This window comes from Equus caballus, chromosome 1, assembly GCF_041296265.1.
Source record: "Equus caballus isolate H_3958 breed thoroughbred chromosome 1, TB-T2T, whole genome shotgun sequence".
Lineage (NCBI taxonomy): Eukaryota > Metazoa > Chordata > Mammalia > Perissodactyla > Equidae > Equus > Equus caballus.
In genome coordinates, this window is record NC_091684.1 from 7,555,334 (window position 1) to 7,574,106 (window position 18,773).

The window sequence follows — 18,773 nt, forward strand, 5'->3', positions numbered from 1 at the left end:
ACAGCCCCAGCCTCTCTTTACTGTCTCGTCCCCTATAGCTTGAATTCCCAAAGCCAATAAATGCATGTCTCTTTCCTTGCCCAGGAGCCACCTGGGCCACCTTTGCATGACTATAGCAGTGACATAGGAGCTTCTTCATCCATGTCTTAGCAAACCTATCTTGAGAACCTACTCCGTGCCAGGCACAGTCTCTGGTCTCACAGACCTCGCCACCTTGTGGGGAAAGCACACAGGTAAAGAGGAAATGACCTTGGGATTTACTAAGTGCCAATGAAAGCATTTGTCTGGTTGCCATGGAAACTCATAGGTGTGGACTTGCCCCCACCTTGGGGGTACTGAAGGCACAGTAGTGAGAGTAACCTGAGGTGCTCAGTTCAGCTAGGACTGGAATGTGAAATGAGAGTGTGGGGCAGAGGGAGAGACACAGGGGCCCAAGACGAGCCCAAGGAGGCTAGAAGGCATTGTATCTGCTGCTCCTGAGTCTAAATACTCTGTGGAATGCAGAACAGTGACAGACGGAGAGGTTCTCAGGTGGCACAATGAGTGGAAAGTGGTGACTGCCAAGTTCCGGAGGAGAGGAAATGAGACCTAGGAAGCTGAAGGGGGAAGGCAGGAGGCAGCTTTGCTCTCACTCTCTGAGGTTGCTGACTCCCCAGTCTGAGGGCCTCTCTCTTCAAGTCAGGGCTCCTCCTGCACACTCCACCACTTACCTGGGGCTGTAGGCAAGACTTCCCCATCTTCCCACACTGCTCCTGGCATCCCATGGCGGGGGGAGGATGTGGTCATGTCCAAAGGCACCTAGGAATTAGAGTGGTTCAGAATTAGTCATAGCGTCCACCTTGCAGAATGAATCGGGAGCAAGATGGACTAAAACCACATGGGAAGCATCAGGTACAGGACCTGCAGGAATAGGCGGCCCATCACCTATAAGTGTAGGAGGTACATTACCTGCAGATGTACCTGCAGGAGTAGGCAGTACAGCACCCATAGGTGTAGGGGCACAGCACCCGCGGGTGTAGGGGTACAGCACCTGTGGGTGTAGAGGGTATAGTACTTATGAGTGTAGAAGGTATAGCACCTGTAGGTGTAGGCGGTGCAGCACCTGTAGGTGTAGGAGTACAGCAACTGTAGGTGTAGGGGTACAGCACCTATAGGTGTAGGGGTACAGTACCCGTGGGTGTAGGGGTACAGCACCTGTGGGTGTAGAGGGTATAGTACTTGTGAGTGTAGAACGTACAGCACCTGTAGGTGTACGGGTACAGCACCTGTGGGGTGTTGGTTGTACAGCACCTATTTGTGTAGGGGCTCAGCACCTGTTGGTGTAGGGGTACAGCACCTGAAGGTGTAGGGGTACCGCACCGGTAGGTGTAGGCGGTACAGCACCTGTAGGTAGTAGCTGGTGCAGCACCTGCAGTCTTGCAGGTAGGAGGCAGTACAGCACCCGCAGGTTGTAGGTGCTCAGTCAGCGGCAGCCCTCACTGTCCTCTGTTGACCTATCTGTGGCTCTATCCTGTTCCCACTGCAGCTCCCCAAGCCCGGCCTCATCATCTCCCTGGGCTGGAGGTTCAGCTCAGATCCTCCCTGGAGCCCACCCCCACCCTGCCTGCCTCTGCCTTCCCGCAGCCTTCCCAGTTGGTCTCATTTCTCATTTGCTGTTCTTCCTTACCTCCAGGGACATTCACAATCAGGGTCCCCAAACCACCTGATGGAAGCTTTATCTGTCCCTCTTCCTTTCTGCCCTGCAAAATCCTGCCCAACCTTACTAGCTCGTCTCAAGTCCAGCCTCTTCCTTCATCTCTTACCTGCGAGGCCCTTTCCTCTCCTTCCTGCACTGCATGACCTGGGCAGTGTGATGACTTTCAATTCACAGAGGAGCGCTTGCTCCTTAGGAATCACCGCTGATTCCTGCCCTCAGTGCTGCCAACAGTCAGAAAGCCCAGCCGTGCTCAGATCCAGCCCAGGCTGCTTTGCTCCCGTCTCGGTTGATTCCCCTCTGCCTGTCAATATCTTTGTCATGTCCCCTTAACCTGTGTTAAGAATGTATGGAAAACCCCGCAGGAACATCCTCCTCTTCCATGAAGCCCGCCGTGACTATCCCCATCCAGTCTCCCCACCCCCTTCCATTTGAGTACTCTTGACTTGTGTATCTCTCTAGATCCCCCATCTTCGTACCTTCTTATTTGGATTATAGCCATATGAGTGTGCTGGAAAATTCTCCCTACATCTTGAGTGCCAGTGTGCACACACCACACCAAGTCACTCTGGGACGCCCTCCTATGTGCACTGAAGCAGACTGAATTAATCTGAATCGCGTTAGCCACACTTCCGAGGGTGAGCCAAGTCAGAGCTATTCAGATCACGGACCAGTAGAAAAACGGAATTCTCCTGAAGGCACTGCAGAATTCCTTCTCCGACGATCTGCTTTCACTGACGATTCTTGGCTGGAGCAAGTATTAAAGTTAATTTGCATTCCCAGAGCATCTAGCTGGAGAAGTGACCCAGCAGATACGTGATGGCTGGGGAAGTCACCGCAGTCATAAAATCGTGCTGCTCATCGTGCAGCAAGCCGGGCCCTGGCTATCACCTGAGCTGATCTCGTGAATGTTTTTCCATAAAACATGAGAGTAAATATTTGTGGATAGTTCTCCCAATATTACTCACAAAGAAATTTTAAAATGTGCGTATCAGATGCAATTAAATTGTAAGTTCATCAGTCTGCAAAGAAAACAGGGAGCGTGATTTAGCTAAAAGGCTGTCTCCTTGATTCAAAGACATTCGCGTGTAGAACATATTAGTGTCCTTCCCAGACCAATGAGAAAGTGTAGTGTGTTTTTTAAGGAAACATGTGAAGAAAAGACCAGTTTATGTCCACTGATTAGAAGTAGACCTAAAGGACGGGTTATTTACAATTAAAATAACATAAGGTGAAAACACAGAGTTGCAGACCAGTGAGGAAAACCGAATTCAGGGGACATTTCTTTTCCCGGTTGTCTTGATTTTATTTTCCAAATGATCTCCCCTTTATCCCACACTGCAGCTCAGTAATAAACCTGTAGTGACACTAAGGGTATAAATCTGCTTGGCAACGAGAATGAAAGTTTATTCATCATCTATAAATCACCCTATTTTGTGGTTCTCTAAAAAAAATGCTGGGAAGCCCTGGAATTGGAGCAAACAGAGACTCCCAGATCCACAGTGAGTCTTTCTGATTGTGCTAGATAGTGCTGTTTTCTGGTGACGTGTGTGAGTTGAGCCATTGTTGAGGTTCCTTTAAATGAGTAATTTAAACTTGCCATAATGTGGAGAAATACGCCAGATTTTCTTTTTATGTATAGAGATTAAATCCTGTCCTATAGCCACAAATAACGACTTTGAAAACTGAGAACTATTTATCACTGTTAATGTTCTGCATTTGGTCTCCCTTTTCTCCCCAGTGTCCTCAGGCCTAGAACTATCCAAACACAGTCCAGAGGGAGAGCAGGCCCTTCAGGTCCCTTTGAGAAATGTCTTGTATTCTGTGTGGTTGGAGGGTTACAATGCCCAGTGTATGTTAAGGGCACTGATGAACCCTGCAACAATGAAGACTGCTTAAATTTGTTTAAGCTTGTTTTCCCTAAACTTCTTTGGCTTTGGAATGCTTTCATCTAATTCTTGAGAGTCCACTTTGGAAACATTGCTCTAGGAATCTTTACTTATAGAAACATCTACCATGCTTTGCTAAAGAAACCCCAACTGGAGTTTCGATCTGCCATTTTCCACAGAAATCTGGGACTGTGGGAAGGAGGTCTTGCTCTCATTACCTGCGTCCCTCGGTCTAGCAATGCCAGGAAGTGATGCCTGAGAGCCCTGGGGACCTCTGGGCAGTGGGGTGTGGGGTGTGATGCTGTCTTCACAGTCTGTGGCTGGCTTTGGCTCACCGGATGCTTGTCCACAGACAGGCCTTCCTGGACCTGTCTCCATGTGGGCTACCCTGGCATCGGTAACAATGCCATCATGCTGGTGCCCAGCACAAAGTCCATCAGAGAAAGAGGAGCCAGTCACAGTCCCTTTGGAAAGTACTTCACAAATGTCACCATCTGAAATAACCAGGGAGAAAAGAGAGTCAGATTTATCAAGTGAAAATACAGGGTTCCCAGTGAAATTTGAATTTCAGATTAACAAAACATTTTTCAGTATAAGTATGTCCCAAATATTGCATGGGACATACTTACGCTAAAAACTGTTTCATTGTGGATCCGAAATGAAAATTTCACTGGGCATCCTATATTCCATCTGGCCATCCTTCTGCAAAGCCTCGAAACCCACTCCAGGACTTGGCTTTTTTCCTCATCACTTGAGTTACCTTCTGTCAGTGGTCCTCAAACCCGAGCGAGCACCAGTATCCCCTGGAGGGCTTGAGAAAGTGAACACCACTGGCCCTTCCCCAGCATCTCCCAATCCGATGATCTGGGGTGGGGTCAAGAATCTGCATTTGTAACAAGTTCCCAGGTGATGCTGATGCTGCTGGTTCCAGAAGCTGCACAGATATTGGCATTTATGTGAAAATATAAGCCCCACTTTGATGAACCACAACCATAGATCTTCCACAGAGAATAAAAATCCCATAGATTCCATCAGGAACTCAGTTCTCAGGACTTTTACTTCCTGACTTTGAGAACTGCGGAAAGTGACTGAACCACGAGACCTCAGTTTCCTCCCCTATAAGGAGGAAAGAAGACCTGCTTTACTGGGTCATAGTTAGGAGGAACTGAATCACGAACTGGGGCCTCGATGCAGGGGACACTTGGGGAATGGTGATAGCATTGTTGCTGTGGTTTGGTCTTCACGGGTTACAGTGCGCTTTCGTATGGACCATTCCCTTGAGACCTCCTAAGACCCTTTAAAGCAGATGCTGTCCCCCGACTGAGCAGAGGAGGAGCTGACTCAGGGAGCTTGAGCAGCCTTTCCCAGAGCACACAGGTGCCAAGCTGAGGCCTGAACTCACCCAGGTCTGCAGACTCGGAGCCCGAACAGACATCTTTACCATGGTGTGGAGGGTCAGGCTGGCCAAAGGAGGCATCAAATGGACATCATAAAAGTATAATGTTTAGTTTACTAATGCTCATGTTATTTTTATGTAAGTATAAACAAACTATGAATTTCCTGCCATATGTAGCGAGGTCACTAAGAAGTGGGGTTATAAAATCTTCAGGGCTGGGGAAGCTGCCCACCCGCTGCTGGTTTGCCTTCAACTTCCCCAGTGAGCTGTTCGCAGAAAATGCTGTGCATCGCCTTGCCTGCTACTGCAGGCCTCCCATGGGGAAATGCATGTTTTCAGCAACTGATGGGAGCCCTTGACGGGGCTTCAGATTGTGAGCTTCTGGTCTTGAGTAGGGATCTGGGTTAGGTTGAGAGTCACTGATCCTACTGACACCCGGGTAAGCTGAATTCACACGGTTGCAGCTTGCTGTTCTGCGTGGCCTTGGCTGCCTGCCATGCTGGCAACCAGAGATGGCTGGTGCAGGAGAGAGCCACCATGATACAGGCCAGCCTTCCTTTGCGGCCCCTGGGGCTTTTCTGGGGCTACTGGAAAGCCTTGGCCCTCTCTGTTCTTTGCTGGATCTTTGAGGAGTAACCAGGCAAGACATATTAACCCTAGGTGTCTTTGGCCCTGGAGGTGGAGTATGAATGGGAGGGGGCAGGGGTGTTCGGGGGGTTGGTGGGGAGGAAATAGAGGAGAAGAGATTCTCCCTTGTCCTCTAGGGGTTCATGTGCCACTTTGGGAGAGAGTTGGTCAGGAAGACAGCTGTAAACCAAGTCTAGAATCATCTAAGAGAAGACCCTGAGGGAGTAAGGAGGAAAAACGGGCTTGCGATGGAGCTCTTGGGCCCAGGAGATGGAGCAGGATTGAACTAGGGATTGCATCAAGATTCCATTTCTCTCAAAAAATGTTTTTCATAGACATGTTTGACTTGGGCATCTGGTCCCTGTAGTTGGGGGAGCTGAAGCCATGCTCCTCGTGTCTTGCCTGCCCATGTTTCATCAAGGGTTCTCCCGTTATGCAGATCCATAGGGGGCTCGTAGGTTGCCAGCATTCATGGTGAGTCCTTTTCATCACCACCCCCTCCCAGGGGGGCAGACCCTTTCTCAAATCCATCCTTAGCTCCCCAGCACCTCATCTTTTTGTGGAAGCCCCCAGGTGGGGAGCCTGCTCTAAACTAGAGCATAAATCTCTGCGTGCAGGAGCTGAGCTCTCCTCCAGGAAGGTGATTCATTGTTTAAGCAGGAGCTCCCTCATCCCGTTTCTCGAAAAGAAAAGAAATAGATGCAAAAAGAAATAGATGTCTCTGGAGACCTCTGGTTTATTCTCCTTTCTTGTTTTTGTATGCCTTCACCAGAAGGGGCTGAGAGCCTCGTTGCATTTCTGCAGTCTGACATCAGCATCTCTCTTGTGTGTCCAGATGATAATTGGCGCACAGTGTTGTTTTCATATAAGTGCCAGCATCAAGGCAGCTTCCACCCACCTTCCAGCTCCCTGGAACAGGCTGCTCACCACGTGGAACTGTCATTCAGGGGCAGGATTCCACAGAAGGCTAGAAGTGATTTTAGAAAAATGAGGATGTTTATCCAGCAGTAGATTTTATCATCACAAGAGCATTTCAGAAGGAAGCAGCCTACGAGTCTTCTAACTCACTCTTGCGTGGTGCAACGTGCACCGTTTAATTTCTGGAGGGCTAGTTAGTCCAGAGGGCACAGCTTTGCTGTTGCCTACCTCAAGCAAATTAGAGGTCCCACTGAGGTGAGCTGAATAGAAAGGGCGAGCAAGAAATTGGATTTAGCTCCTGAAAACCATGATGTAACTGCTCCAGCGGCAGGAAGGCCAACTGCTCATTGGCTTTGAAACTGGCGTAGTGAAAAGTCTGTGATCTTAGAGTACAGACGTACTGGGGCCCTGTTTTAGGGGAAAATTTCTCTAGAGATTTTTTCCCCCTAAAACATTTCCATTTCCTTTGGGAGGCCTAGTCTTTAATAGGAGATTCTGGGAGGTGTAGACTTGGCATCTACACTGCAAACCGGCTTATTGGCTCCTGGCTGAATTCTCTCCAACAGGGATCTCCTGGTTTCTCAGATGGGGAAGCAAACGTGTGAGTGATTCTTCTGAGTGCTCAGGGTGACTGCAGAAAAGCCGCTCTGGGAGGGCCTTGTGCTAATAAGTCTGGTGTGAACTTGATTACCATTTAGATTACTTGTGCAATCAGCAAAGCGAAGCTTTGCAATCAGAGCTGGCGATAAGGGCTCCATGTGGACGAAAAAGAGCCCTTGCCCCATAAACAGCCAATCATGCCGGCAACCGACCGGGTGATCCTTGCTGCCTCCTGGTGACACTGCCAGCTGTCTGAATGTTGAGGCCACCTGTCCCTGTGTGTGTGTGTGCATGTGTGTTTTGCACACATGTGAGGTGAAGGTTATAATAAACACCTGCCTGTGTTTATAGAGATCAATGGGATGTCAACACTTGGCTTTCACTCAGCTGCTCCCCCAGAGCAGCCTCGGAAGCACCAAGATTTGGTAGCTGAGTGTTTGCTGACTTTGAAGCAGGCAAGGGCTTAAGCGTGTCTGGCTTTGCCAAGTGAAATTAGCAACAGGCCTGTAGTTTGGATATAATAATGAGCCAGACACAGAGACTCAGGGTTAAGAAAATAATAATAAAAAGAATTTTCCAGAAATACAGAAATGAGCAACTTACTTTAGTAATTTTATTTTTAAAATAATTCTTCTGTTTGAATGATAATGGGAAGTAAATACTACTCTAGTTCTTTCTCCTCCACATTAGTGAATTAGAATACACAAAGCTTCAAGGAAAATTCATGAAAGACCCATAAGTGGGCTGAAAGTTGTTCTCACCAGTCACTTTAATTTTATAAAGGCAGAATTTTCATTAAAAGGGAATTGATAGATGGGATTTCACTGTATGTTTGAAGAAAGCGCGTGCAGGTTGAGGTCCATCCCGTGAAACAAGGTCCCTAACGGGTCCTGCCGCGTGTGTCTTGAAGAACTCTCTCTTGCTGCAGGCAGGTCCCTGTGGTCCTGCTGCATTTCCACCTGGGCTCCCCTTCCCCCCAGCCCTCCTGCTGCTGTCCGGGGACCCCTCTCTTTCTCAAGACGCAGCGCGGCTGTCGCCTACTGTGCGGTCTTCCCAGCCCCGCCTCTTCCCTGGTGGACAGAGCATTCTCCCATGAGCCCTCTCCCTGTGCAGATGTTGGTCCTGGCACCTAAAGGTTCTCACCCTTTGAGCCCTTAGTCTTATTTGTGTCCCTACTGCAGAGCACCAAAGAAGTGAAAGGTTAACTGTCATCACATGAGTGGTGACTCAAACCCAAAGCCTGGGAGCCATCCTGACTCTTCTCTCCCAGCCCCGCACTCACTTTGTTCAGTGTGGAGTGCTGAGTCCTCCCACCGCTCGGCCTGTGCTGAGCACTGCCGTCTCTCATTTACCGCTGCAGCCACCTGGTCTGTCTCCCTGCTGCCATATTTGCATCCCCTCCACCCAGTTCGTGCTCTGAGCAGCCGCTAGAGTCATCTTTTAACAATATAAATCAGATCTCCCATTTAAAACCCCACGTGACTCTCCATCTCTCTTACTCTAAGGAAAACCCCTTAACAGGCCTGTAAAAGGCAACATGGGTGTTTCCCAATTCTGGTGCACATTAGAATCATCTGGAGATTCCGGTCCAGATTCCAATATTTACACATGGGAATCTGGTGAAACTCCCCAGGTGGTGGTACAGTGTGACCTGGGTGGAGGACCACTGCTGCCCTGCTCCTGCCCCTCTACCTGCCTGGCTTCACGTCATGCTCTCATGCCACCCTCCCTCCCTCACGCTGCATACACCATGGCTCTCACTCCTCCTGCCTGAGGAGGAGTTCATTGTTCCCTCTACCCAACCCCCTTCACCCAGATCCTCTGCTGGCTCTTGTCATTCCTGTCATGGTTTAACTATCTCCTCCCCGAGGGGCCTTCCTGACCGCCCAGGTCCCCCCGACCTCATGGCCTGGTTTCCTTTTCTTCGGAGTACTTGCCTCATATTCTGTAGGTTGTTTGTTAGTTATTTGACTCCTCCCTCAACAAGTGAGTCTCATGGTGGCAGGATCTTATCTATTTTTTTCTTCTGAGCATCACCTGGCAACAGAGTAGTTGCTCATTAAAGGTAGAAGGATGGCGTATAAGAAAAAGGAATTTTGAATTGGTCTCATGGGAAATGAACTAGCACTTTCAGGGTTCCTGTCATGCAGATTCTGCAACCATGGGTTGGTGGCCAAGTTCTGAAGTGAAGAGCATGTGTGGCCGGAGCTGGGCTGATTCGGGCTGAAACCCAGCTCTGCCACTCACTCGTTCAATGTGTGCACCTGAGCAGGAACCACTCAGCCCTTTGAACTTTGATTTCCCCAATCTGAAAATACGAAAAAATCATGAGTGTGTCATAGGGTTGGTATGAAGATCAAGGGAGACCATGTAAGGAAGCATCCTAAGCGCTGGCAGCATTATTACCGATAATAATGCCGCTTTGCTGCGCTGCTCCCTCCCCCTCCCTTTCCACTTCCTCCCCGAGACAGACCCTGGATAGTAGGTGCCTTCTTTGAGCTCTGGTGAGTCTGGGAGCCCTTAGCAACCACTTGCTTTGTTTCAAACAACCTCCTCCAGGCAGGAAGCACCTCCCTTTCTTCCTTTCGCTTTCCTCCTGGCCAGAAAGGCCCCACTAGTCACCAGACGGGCTTGCTGCTGTTACGAAAACTCAAAGTCAACGGCACCCAACATGCACACGCTTCCCCAAGGTGCGGGTGGTGCCCGGCAGTGGGGGAGGGCCCTTGTGGAGACAGACCTGTCTGTTTTGCACCTCACAGGGGCTGCTGGGCCCAGACTTGAAACTTCTGCTGAGACACAGCAGGCCAAAGAGAGTTCAGAAAACAAAACAGTGGAGGTGCCAAATAGCTCACATTTGCTTTTGTTTCCTCTTGGAAATGAAACCAAGGCTTCATTGTGGTATCAGGTGCTCTAAAGAAACAAACTCAAAAAAAAAAAACCCAAAACAAACAACTAATTTCTGAGATAGACCACATGCAACTGGATTGAGCTTATAAGAATGCAACAAACACAATTTTTATTCCCTTGGGACCCCATCTGCCTGCATTAGCCTCACCCTGACTTTGAGTAGCTCCTGAGGAATGCTAATCCAGACTTGAGCCAAGACCCTGACTGTCTTAAGGAGACTCCCCATTTCTTTGGGAATGCCGTTGGGATTTTCCCGAGGCCCCGGGCTCTGGCCTGGCCCTGTCTGTAGTGACAGCCAAGGGTGGGCACTGGGAGGTGTCTCAGCACATCACAGACTTCATGGTGATGTTGACTGCTCCTCATTCTTGTGGCCCGGTGCCTTTCCAAACACTGGGGACAATGTCCCTTAACTGGGAAAATTCTTCTGATTTCTTTCCCCTTTCTCCTATTTCTCCTTTGAATCTCGTCTTTGAAGTTAAGTAATGGTGCCATTTTTTTCTTTAATATCTCCACAGAATACAAGCTTAGCTGCTGTGTGCTTTCCGTATCGTAAATTGGTAGCCATGTTTGTTCTATTTCTCCAGAGGGAAATAATCCCTTAGTATCCTGTCTCTACCCCACCTTCTTGTATATTCCTGTAAAATTCTGCTTATTCTCAAGCCTGAGAAGTCTTTGGTGGCTCCACTGGAGTGTTAAGCAACGGGGACAGGCCCAGGTGGAGGAGATTAATAGAAATATGCCAGGTCTTTGCTGGGGATCCCAGGAGCCCACTTCAACTCTGCAATATGGAACAAGGATGCTGAGTTGCCTGTCTGCTTGTGCTGAATGAAGGTGGTGAGCTGGTTACTGTCCAGGTGTTCCAGAAAGTGTGGCAGCTGCTCAGACACACCTCCATGCAGTGAGCACCCCAGGAGCATTTTTGTGTGCCAGACTCTTGGCTAATCTATCTGGCTCAGAGCCTCATGGGAATTTCAGTTATTGTTAAAGGGTTTACGCTATTTTTTTAAACAAATACTATTTTTAAGATGTGCCATCTGTAAACATCGTTGTGATTAGTAATATATAATTATGTTGAAAAACATTCCAGACTCATAGTGATTTCTAGCCACAGTGCACTTTCTCAGGCACGGGACACTAGACGGGCTTTACTGTTAAGTTGTGATCCATCACATTTTCTGATGCTGGAAAGGGGCGATCCTTCCACTAGGACAGATGCAGAGGCTGAGCACCCCGATGGAGGCCCAGAGGTGAGAGCGCCTGCTCTCAATGCTCTAGTGAGAGCTGGGAGACTTCCTTGTCCTTGGAGGCACCAAAAACCTGGGGGGGGGGGTTGTGTGTGGGACAACTGCACACCCAGCACCAGGCACCCAGGTTGACACTGAAGCCCATTTTAGTGCCACCTGGCATTGCCCCCAGCAAACCCTGACTCTATTGCTGAATGGAGCCTGCAAAGCAGCCGCTGTCCATAAAGTACGTCAGATGCTAACCTGGTCCTTCATGCTCATATTGGACCACTGCCAAGACCAACCTGGTGGTTGTCGATTTCAATACAAGCGTTTATGGCATATGAGTGTCTACTGAGTCCGGCAGTATTCGTAACAGGCTGGGGCTTAGGTTAAGGGTCAGTGACGGAGTGTGAACTAAGTCTGCTGCAATGTTTCTCTAAAAACGTGCGACATCCATACCTTCTGAATTAATCCTCTTTCCATTTTTTCCAGATAACTTGTTCAAACCCAAAGAAAGGTACATTTCAGAGAAGGAGATGCACATGCGATCTAAAAGGTACTCGGTTATCTTGTGAGGTTGAAGAAAGCAGGGGAGGAGGGAGTCAGGATCCATGCGCTGTACAACAGGGCCACTATTTCTGGGTCCATGTTTAAGGTCTGAGATCTTCTTGGCCGTGAATTTGAAAAGTTGGCTAAAAGAAGTGCAGTTGTTGAATTGTGCCCCTGAACATTAATGCCATTCTTGGAAAAACCTTAGGAAAGTGGTGGGTCTTGGATTCTGAACCAATCCAGTAATTGGTCTCTAAGAGATCCCTGGACTCATAATGGGGACACTTCTGCACATTCTCATCATCGCCCTGGGCAGGTGCTGTTTGTCACTGTGCGCCTTTGAAAGTAATTTTATGAGGATGAGAGAAGCTGCTTCTCCTGAGGGCCTCCACAGTGGCAGGGCCTGCAGGAAAGACCCAAATTTGGAAGCCAATGGCATGTAGTAGCCAGCGAGGCCACACAGGGCCACGGGCCAGCCTTCCTGGCACTCCATCCCCAGTGGGCTTGGCGGCCCTGTGGCCAGCAAACTCGACCTGTTCTCCTGGGCTGGTTGCTATTCTAGACGCCCTCTAATTCTCACCAACCTGATGCCCACCAAGGCTGCCATTCTTTCTGAGACCTGGCCTCCTAACCAAAATGTAATAGCCCGATAGCGTTGGCCAAGTTTATGCTAGTGAAATGTCATTAGTTTTAAAAAAGTACCTAGCACTGGGAAGAATTATAATAATTGAACCCAATTGATAGTGCACTTAGAGAAACCACTGAAACAGGAAGAATGTGTTTCTCCCCACTCCAGGCACAAAATCTCTGCTTTTCCCGTGAGAGGTAATATTAGGTTGTTCTTGTGATAGTTAGCCAACTTTCATCATCTGTGGGAAACCTCTTCGTAAAAAAAAAAGCCAAAGTCACGAGAAGGGGGACCATCCCATTAACGACCTGATTCACAGCATTCTAACTGGGGCTTTTAAAGGGCCTCTGGGTTTTAAGACTTGCTGTTTCAGAAGTGCAAAGTTGCATATACCTCATGCCAAAAGCATTCCTTTCTCAATTTAACGAAAAGATTCAGCCAAATCTTCCCCTCCCAGTCCCTAAACCCACCACTGCTATTATGGAGCCACACAATTAAGATAATAGATCTCAAAGCAGCATTACAGAGAGCATTACCCTATTATTTTACAAAAGGGGACACTGAGGCTGGAGAGGACAAATGAGCTGGGTGAAGCTGCACCCACATGATTGGCTTCCCCAGCCAGAAGCCAGGTCTCCTGTGATGGAGTCAGTAACTGGGTTTTCACTCTGCTCTGTGGGCTGTGCCCTGGGGGGCTCTGACCCTGGCTCTCAGACCCCACTCACCTGCAGAATCACACCAGAGCTTTCTTTTCTTTTGTATTCTTTGTTATTAATTGTATTGTTAAATTAAATTCTTTTTTTCTTTTTTGAGGAAGATTAGCCCTGAGCTAACTGCTGCCGATCCTCCTCTTTTTTCTGAGGAAGACTGGCCCTGAGCTAACATCTGTGCCCATCTTCCTCTACTTTATATGTGGGACGCCTGCCACAGCATGGCACACCCGGGATCCAAACCGGAGAACCCCTGGCCGCCGAAGTGTGCACTTAACCGCTGTGCCACGGGGCCGGCCCCTAAATTAAATTTTCATTTAAAAAATTCCAACAATGGTGATAAAGCCAAAGTCCCTTGTAACCAACTGTCCGTCTTCCCACTGCACTGCCCAGCCCCGGTTCCATCTCCAGGGACACCCACAGTTATCAGCCTCCTGTGTGTCCTTCCAGGCCGTTTCTATCTGAAGTTTTATCTGAAACTCCCCATAGGATTCAGACAGTCAGCATCAGGAAGAGGGGTCTCGATGGATCTGAAGGGATTTCCACTGGGGAGCTTTGGGATAGTCAGCTTTCCTACTGATGCCTTACCATCTTCCCCCTGGTCCTTCCTAGAATAGCTCCTGGGTGTGGCAGCCATGTGTTCATTTATTCATTCAAACCATATCGATGTCCACAGTGTGCCAGGCACTGTGCTAGGCACAAGCATGTCCCGGGTTACTTTAGCTGCATGGTTGGGGGACAATGTTGCATAAAGTCACACAGACTGAGGTTTGAAACCCAGCCCACCCTTAGCCAGCTGAGGGACTTTACAAGGCTCCTGACCTTGCTGGGACCTCATATGCCAGCAGGACACTATAGGCCCCTTCCAACTGTCATGAGGATTAAATGAGAATATTTGTGTCAGATGATTAACCTAATGCCCAATAACCAAGATAATGTCGCCTGATTTAGTCGCCATCAATATTTTTATACTTTGTAATTATTATTTTAACAGTGGAACCTGTTAAACAAATTGTGTCTGGCTTTCAAACATGAGAGAAAATGAAAAAGAGATGTTTAGCCAAGTCCACATATATAGCAATTCAAAAGCTTGGGGTACAGTGACTCCACTGTGTCCATGATTCTAGCAGAAATGCTGTTTGGCATCAGTACATAAATAGTTTCTGTTAGGAGGTGGGAAAGAAGGATCCAGAAGAAGGATCCCTCAGGCCCTTGTAACTTGGAAGCTCCTAGTTTTATACCAGGACAAGAACATAATACTCATGGCTGAGATGTAGTTGGAAACAGCTGAATTAGGAATGCTATAGCTGAAGAGGTAAACACACACACAGTTATGTGTGTTATTCCAGTATAATTCTTGACACTTTCATTTATTTGCTGCTCCTCTTCTAATTCACAGGGAGGCAAAAACTGAGGGGCAAAAATGTATTTGGGGGCAAGTTTATGCTGAGAGTGGCGAAACAGTGGGGTTGGAATCTCATTTTACAAGCAAGTAGTTCACTAGCATAGAGAATGGAGGGACAAGAAAAGTGACTTCTAAATAAATAACCAGCCTCTCCAGCCGGGCCCTGGCTGGGGCTCGGCCTGGCGCCGTCCCTGCCCCACAGCCCCGTTCTGGAGACTGTCAGGGAAGCCCCTGGTCTGGGCGTCTCACAGATCAGGGACACGGCCACGTGCAGCCGATCTTGCCTTTGAAATGGAAGCGCCTGCTGACGAGACAGGACGCAGACCCACACCAGGCACACCTTGTCTTGCTACCATTCAAAATATTTTCTGAATCTGTTTCAGAATCTATAATAACTTGCCAGAAGTTAAAAAGAAAAAAGAAGAGCAAAAGAAAAGAGTGATCTTACAGAGCAACAGACTCCGTGCCGAAGTCTTCAAAAAGGTAACGGCCTGGCCGCCAGCAGGTGTGATGTGTGTGTGGCGCACAGATGCTGAGTCTGAACTTGACGTCTCTGTCTCCTACTTCCCTAGCAATTACTGGACCAGCTCCTTCAAAGGAACGCAGTCTAACCCAGGCTGCCCCGATGACCCACTGCCTGGACCCGGGATGACTTCAAATGCTGGATAAACCATTAAACTTAGTGTTCTCTTCACGACATGAAACATTTATTTTACTTTTTTTTCCATAAAGGAAAACATAGCTTCCTGAATTGCTGACCCAAACCAAGCAGAAACAACAACCCTCGAGGAAATGGGTCAGCAGACTGTTGTGGGGTGATCGACTCAACGTGACCCACTAAATGCAGTCTCTTCATTTTTTTACTTCAGATTTTATCTTTTGCTTCAGATTTTCCCCCCATACCATTTCCACCCAGGCAGAAGGGCCTCATACACTCTCGTGGGCTTAGATCCCTGGGGGTTAGTTTTTTTCATCAAATTTCTGGGACCCAGATCCATCACTTTTTAAAAACCAACCGCAACTTCTGCCAGTCCTGCAAACTCCAAACTTTGGGTCATCACATGGTATGTCTGAGAGTGCTCTGGATGCGTGCACCACGTAATTCCAGAAGCTGGCTTCGACAGTAAGTGGGTGCTCTGCCAGAGACTGGGGAGGTCTGTTTCTTCATGACCTGGGGTGGTCAGACAGCCCTCGCCACCCCCACACACACGCCAGCGCCTTTCTTCATTTAAGAGTCTATTTCCACAGAAGCTATGAGGGCAGAATTGGCTGAAAAAAATCATAGGTAACTCCAGTGTTTTTTCTGCAACCACACCCCCCCCCCCCCCCAAAAAGCTATGTTGCTAAAAATGACCTGATGGCTCCAACTCTGCCATTCGTTCTTCCAAACATTTACAATGTCCATTATTTATAAATGTGTATTTGGGGAGTTAAGAACAAGCTAGCTTTTACCAAAAATGGAAATAAATGCAATTATTTCAAGAATTAAAGTGTTTCTCTGCTACGTATTCTGTGCTGGGAACTGAGCAGCACTGTAGGTGACGCTCAATCAGACATGCTGCCAGGGCCCAGCGGGGCCTCTGAGCTGCTCCTCCGCCACCCTCTCACCACCCCGGAGCCCGGGTCAGCAGCCTTGTTCTTCCCAACGCCCTGGAAGAGAAGGTGTTCTCAGAGAGCTGGCATGAGAGAAGCAGGGGAACTGTTGAGAGCAAGGTTTAGGACCCCGACCACCCAAAACTCACTAGGAACCTCCCAGGAACAAGGAGGAAGTTTGGAGGATTAAGCAGGAGCCCTGGGGACACCTCTGACCCCATCCTGAGGTAGCCACCCTCCTTCCCTTTTCCCACTGCTGCCTACACCATACCTCTTTCTAGAATGCCTTTCCTCTACGTGTCTGCTGGAAAACTCTTTAAAAAAACTCAGCCCCTGGGCTCTTGTCTGATGCCTTCCCTGCCCTGCACTCCAGTGCAAATTGGCACTTCAGCATTTGCACATTTTGTGGGGACCTGTGCCATCTTGCCCACATGAGACGATCGAACAACACTATCAAGGGCAGAGAGTGGGATTCACATCCAGGCTGTACTGCTCCCTGGTCTCTGCCCTTAGGCAAGGGTATCTGGCCGGATCGTATCGGAGAGAGAAACCACACAGTGAGCTGAGCAGGGCAGCTTAAAGTATATAATTATTAACCATAACAGAGGATAGCAGTACTGAGGGATTGGCTAGTGATGGGCACAGAGAATTCAAAAGAAGACAGTAGGAATAGCGGATAAAAAAAGACAGTGTTAGCCCAGAAAGAGTATCTTTTCTACCCCTGGGCTGTGACATAGATATTGTTGGCAAGGGGATGGTTGTGGCTGGCAGGTGACAGAGAAGTTTCTGTGGTGCCATGCCAATGCAACCTGTTCAAAATGTGCCCTCTAGAACTTGCCAGAGATCCACTCTCTAGGATGCATGGGGAGCTGTCTCGTCGGAGGCACTCTGCTACAGTACCACCCAAGGGAGGGTCTGGGGGGGGGCGGGGGGAAGCAGCCGGCCACCGCGTGTCACCAGCTTCATGTTGCAGTAAACCACTGAGCGAGTTGCTCCAGGTCCAGGAAGCGACACCCTGTTTCTCCGGCAGTGTCTCTCCAGCAACTTCTACTGACAAAGCTTCCCACTGTGCCCGTGGGCAGAGGGGAAACATTTAAAGGGCCCGGATCCATTTTAACAGAGCAGGCAAAAAGGGTGAATTTGGAGATAGGAAATAATAAAACCCAAAACTGGCACAGCAGGTTATTCATCTTTGCCTCAGTTTCCTCATCTACACAATGGAGATCATGATAGTGCCTCCTCCAGAGGGTTGTTATGGAAATAGAATAAGTCGGTGTGAGTTGGGTGCTTAGAAGAGTGTCTGGCTCAAGCAAATACAACACGAATGTTTCATGTCGTACGTCTGCAGATGTGGAGGCTGGAGTGTCCTGAGCAGCCCTTGAGCACAGCGGCTGTGAATTGTTCATTCTCATAATCCCTCAGTTTGGCTCTGAGAAAATGCCCCCAAAAGACTGTTGAAGTTGTGGGTGTTGCTACAGCAAAAATCAGTCATGCAAACGAGATGCTTCACCAACTTATTTTGTTTCCTCTCAAGCTCTTCTTTCTCTTAGAAACAATTTCAACAGCACAGTTAAGCTTACCCTTAAGGTTAATTCCAGCTTTCTTAAACTTTTTAGTCCTCTTCTGGGATGCTACACCGAATTTCTATTTATATTTTTTAATGTGTTTTTTTTAAAAAAAAACATTTTTAATCAAATCTATGATATTAATTCAGGACAATCTTCCTTCCATACCTTTTTCTTGTTTTTCTTTAATATCTTCAGAGAGTTTCCAAAGCTTTTCCTAACCAATAATTTAAGTTCAGGGCCCAGCCACTTCTAGACTGTTCTGTGACACTTTCCAAGAAGGAGATTTATGTCAGCTAACATGTGAATATCTCAGAATGCCTGGATGGAGCCAACTTTCAGAAGTGCCCATGAAGAGTGTAGCCCTTTGCAAATCTTGATGCCAGGTCTTAAAATCTAAATAATAAGTAAAAGTCAACTTGAGATGATTAAATATCACTGAATAATGTATTTCTGTGCACAGTTCTCACCTAAAAACTGGGGGCGGAGTCCTGGGTAGGAATATGTGAGATCTAGCTTGAGCTCGTCTTCCCTCTGGATACCAGCTAATGATAAGGCTGCAAATGAAAGTTTCAGTTTCTGCTTCCCTATTGTAGTTGTTGTTTGTTTTTTTCATGTTGATGACTGAATTTCAGGTACACAGCATTTCTTTTCTGTTATAATAAGGTTGTAACAGGAATGTAATAATGTTATAACAAGTATGGAAATAAAGGCTTGAATCATAACAGCCATCCCTTATATTTCTCTCAGGAATTGGTCACCTGTCTGTTGGATCCTCTTATTAAAATCAGAGTTCAGGAAAGACTGAGAATTTTGAAATTCTAAGTAGAATTTACCGCGGTAACTTCGATAATTCAATTCCGTTCTGGAGCTGACTTTTTTACAGCTGAGTGTGTCTGGGTTCGGGCATGGAACAGTTCTTCAGCAAGGCGGCAGGTAGCAGAAGTTAGAGATTTATAGCTGGTATTTGTGGGCTTGGACCGAGCAACGTTCGGAATAATTTGAGATGGACAGGCGGTAACGGCACCATGACTTCATGTCGAAGGAGACGTTCCTCCTTTGGTTAT

The 18,773-nt window shown here is 47.9% G+C and overlaps 1 protein-coding gene across 13 annotated transcripts in view; it reads left to right on the top strand.

The window, feature by feature from the left end:
- C1H10orf90 (chromosome 1 C10orf90 homolog) overlaps positions 1–16,038 on the top strand; it is a 215,883-nt gene extending 199,845 nt beyond the window's left edge. For all 13 annotated transcript variants that reach the window (XM_023637159.2, XM_023637137.2, XM_023637146.2 and 10 more), the window contains 3 exons: positions 11,749–11,812; positions 14,932–15,031; positions 15,121–16,038. In XM_023637159.2, coding sequence (XP_023492927.1) covers positions 11,749–11,812; positions 14,932–15,031; positions 15,121–15,159 — 203 coding nt within the window. In that variant the 3' untranslated portion in view covers positions 15,160–16,038. The remainder of the gene's footprint in view (positions 1–11,748; positions 11,813–14,931; positions 15,032–15,120) is intronic.
- Positions 16,039–18,773: the final 2,735 nt, after the last annotated feature.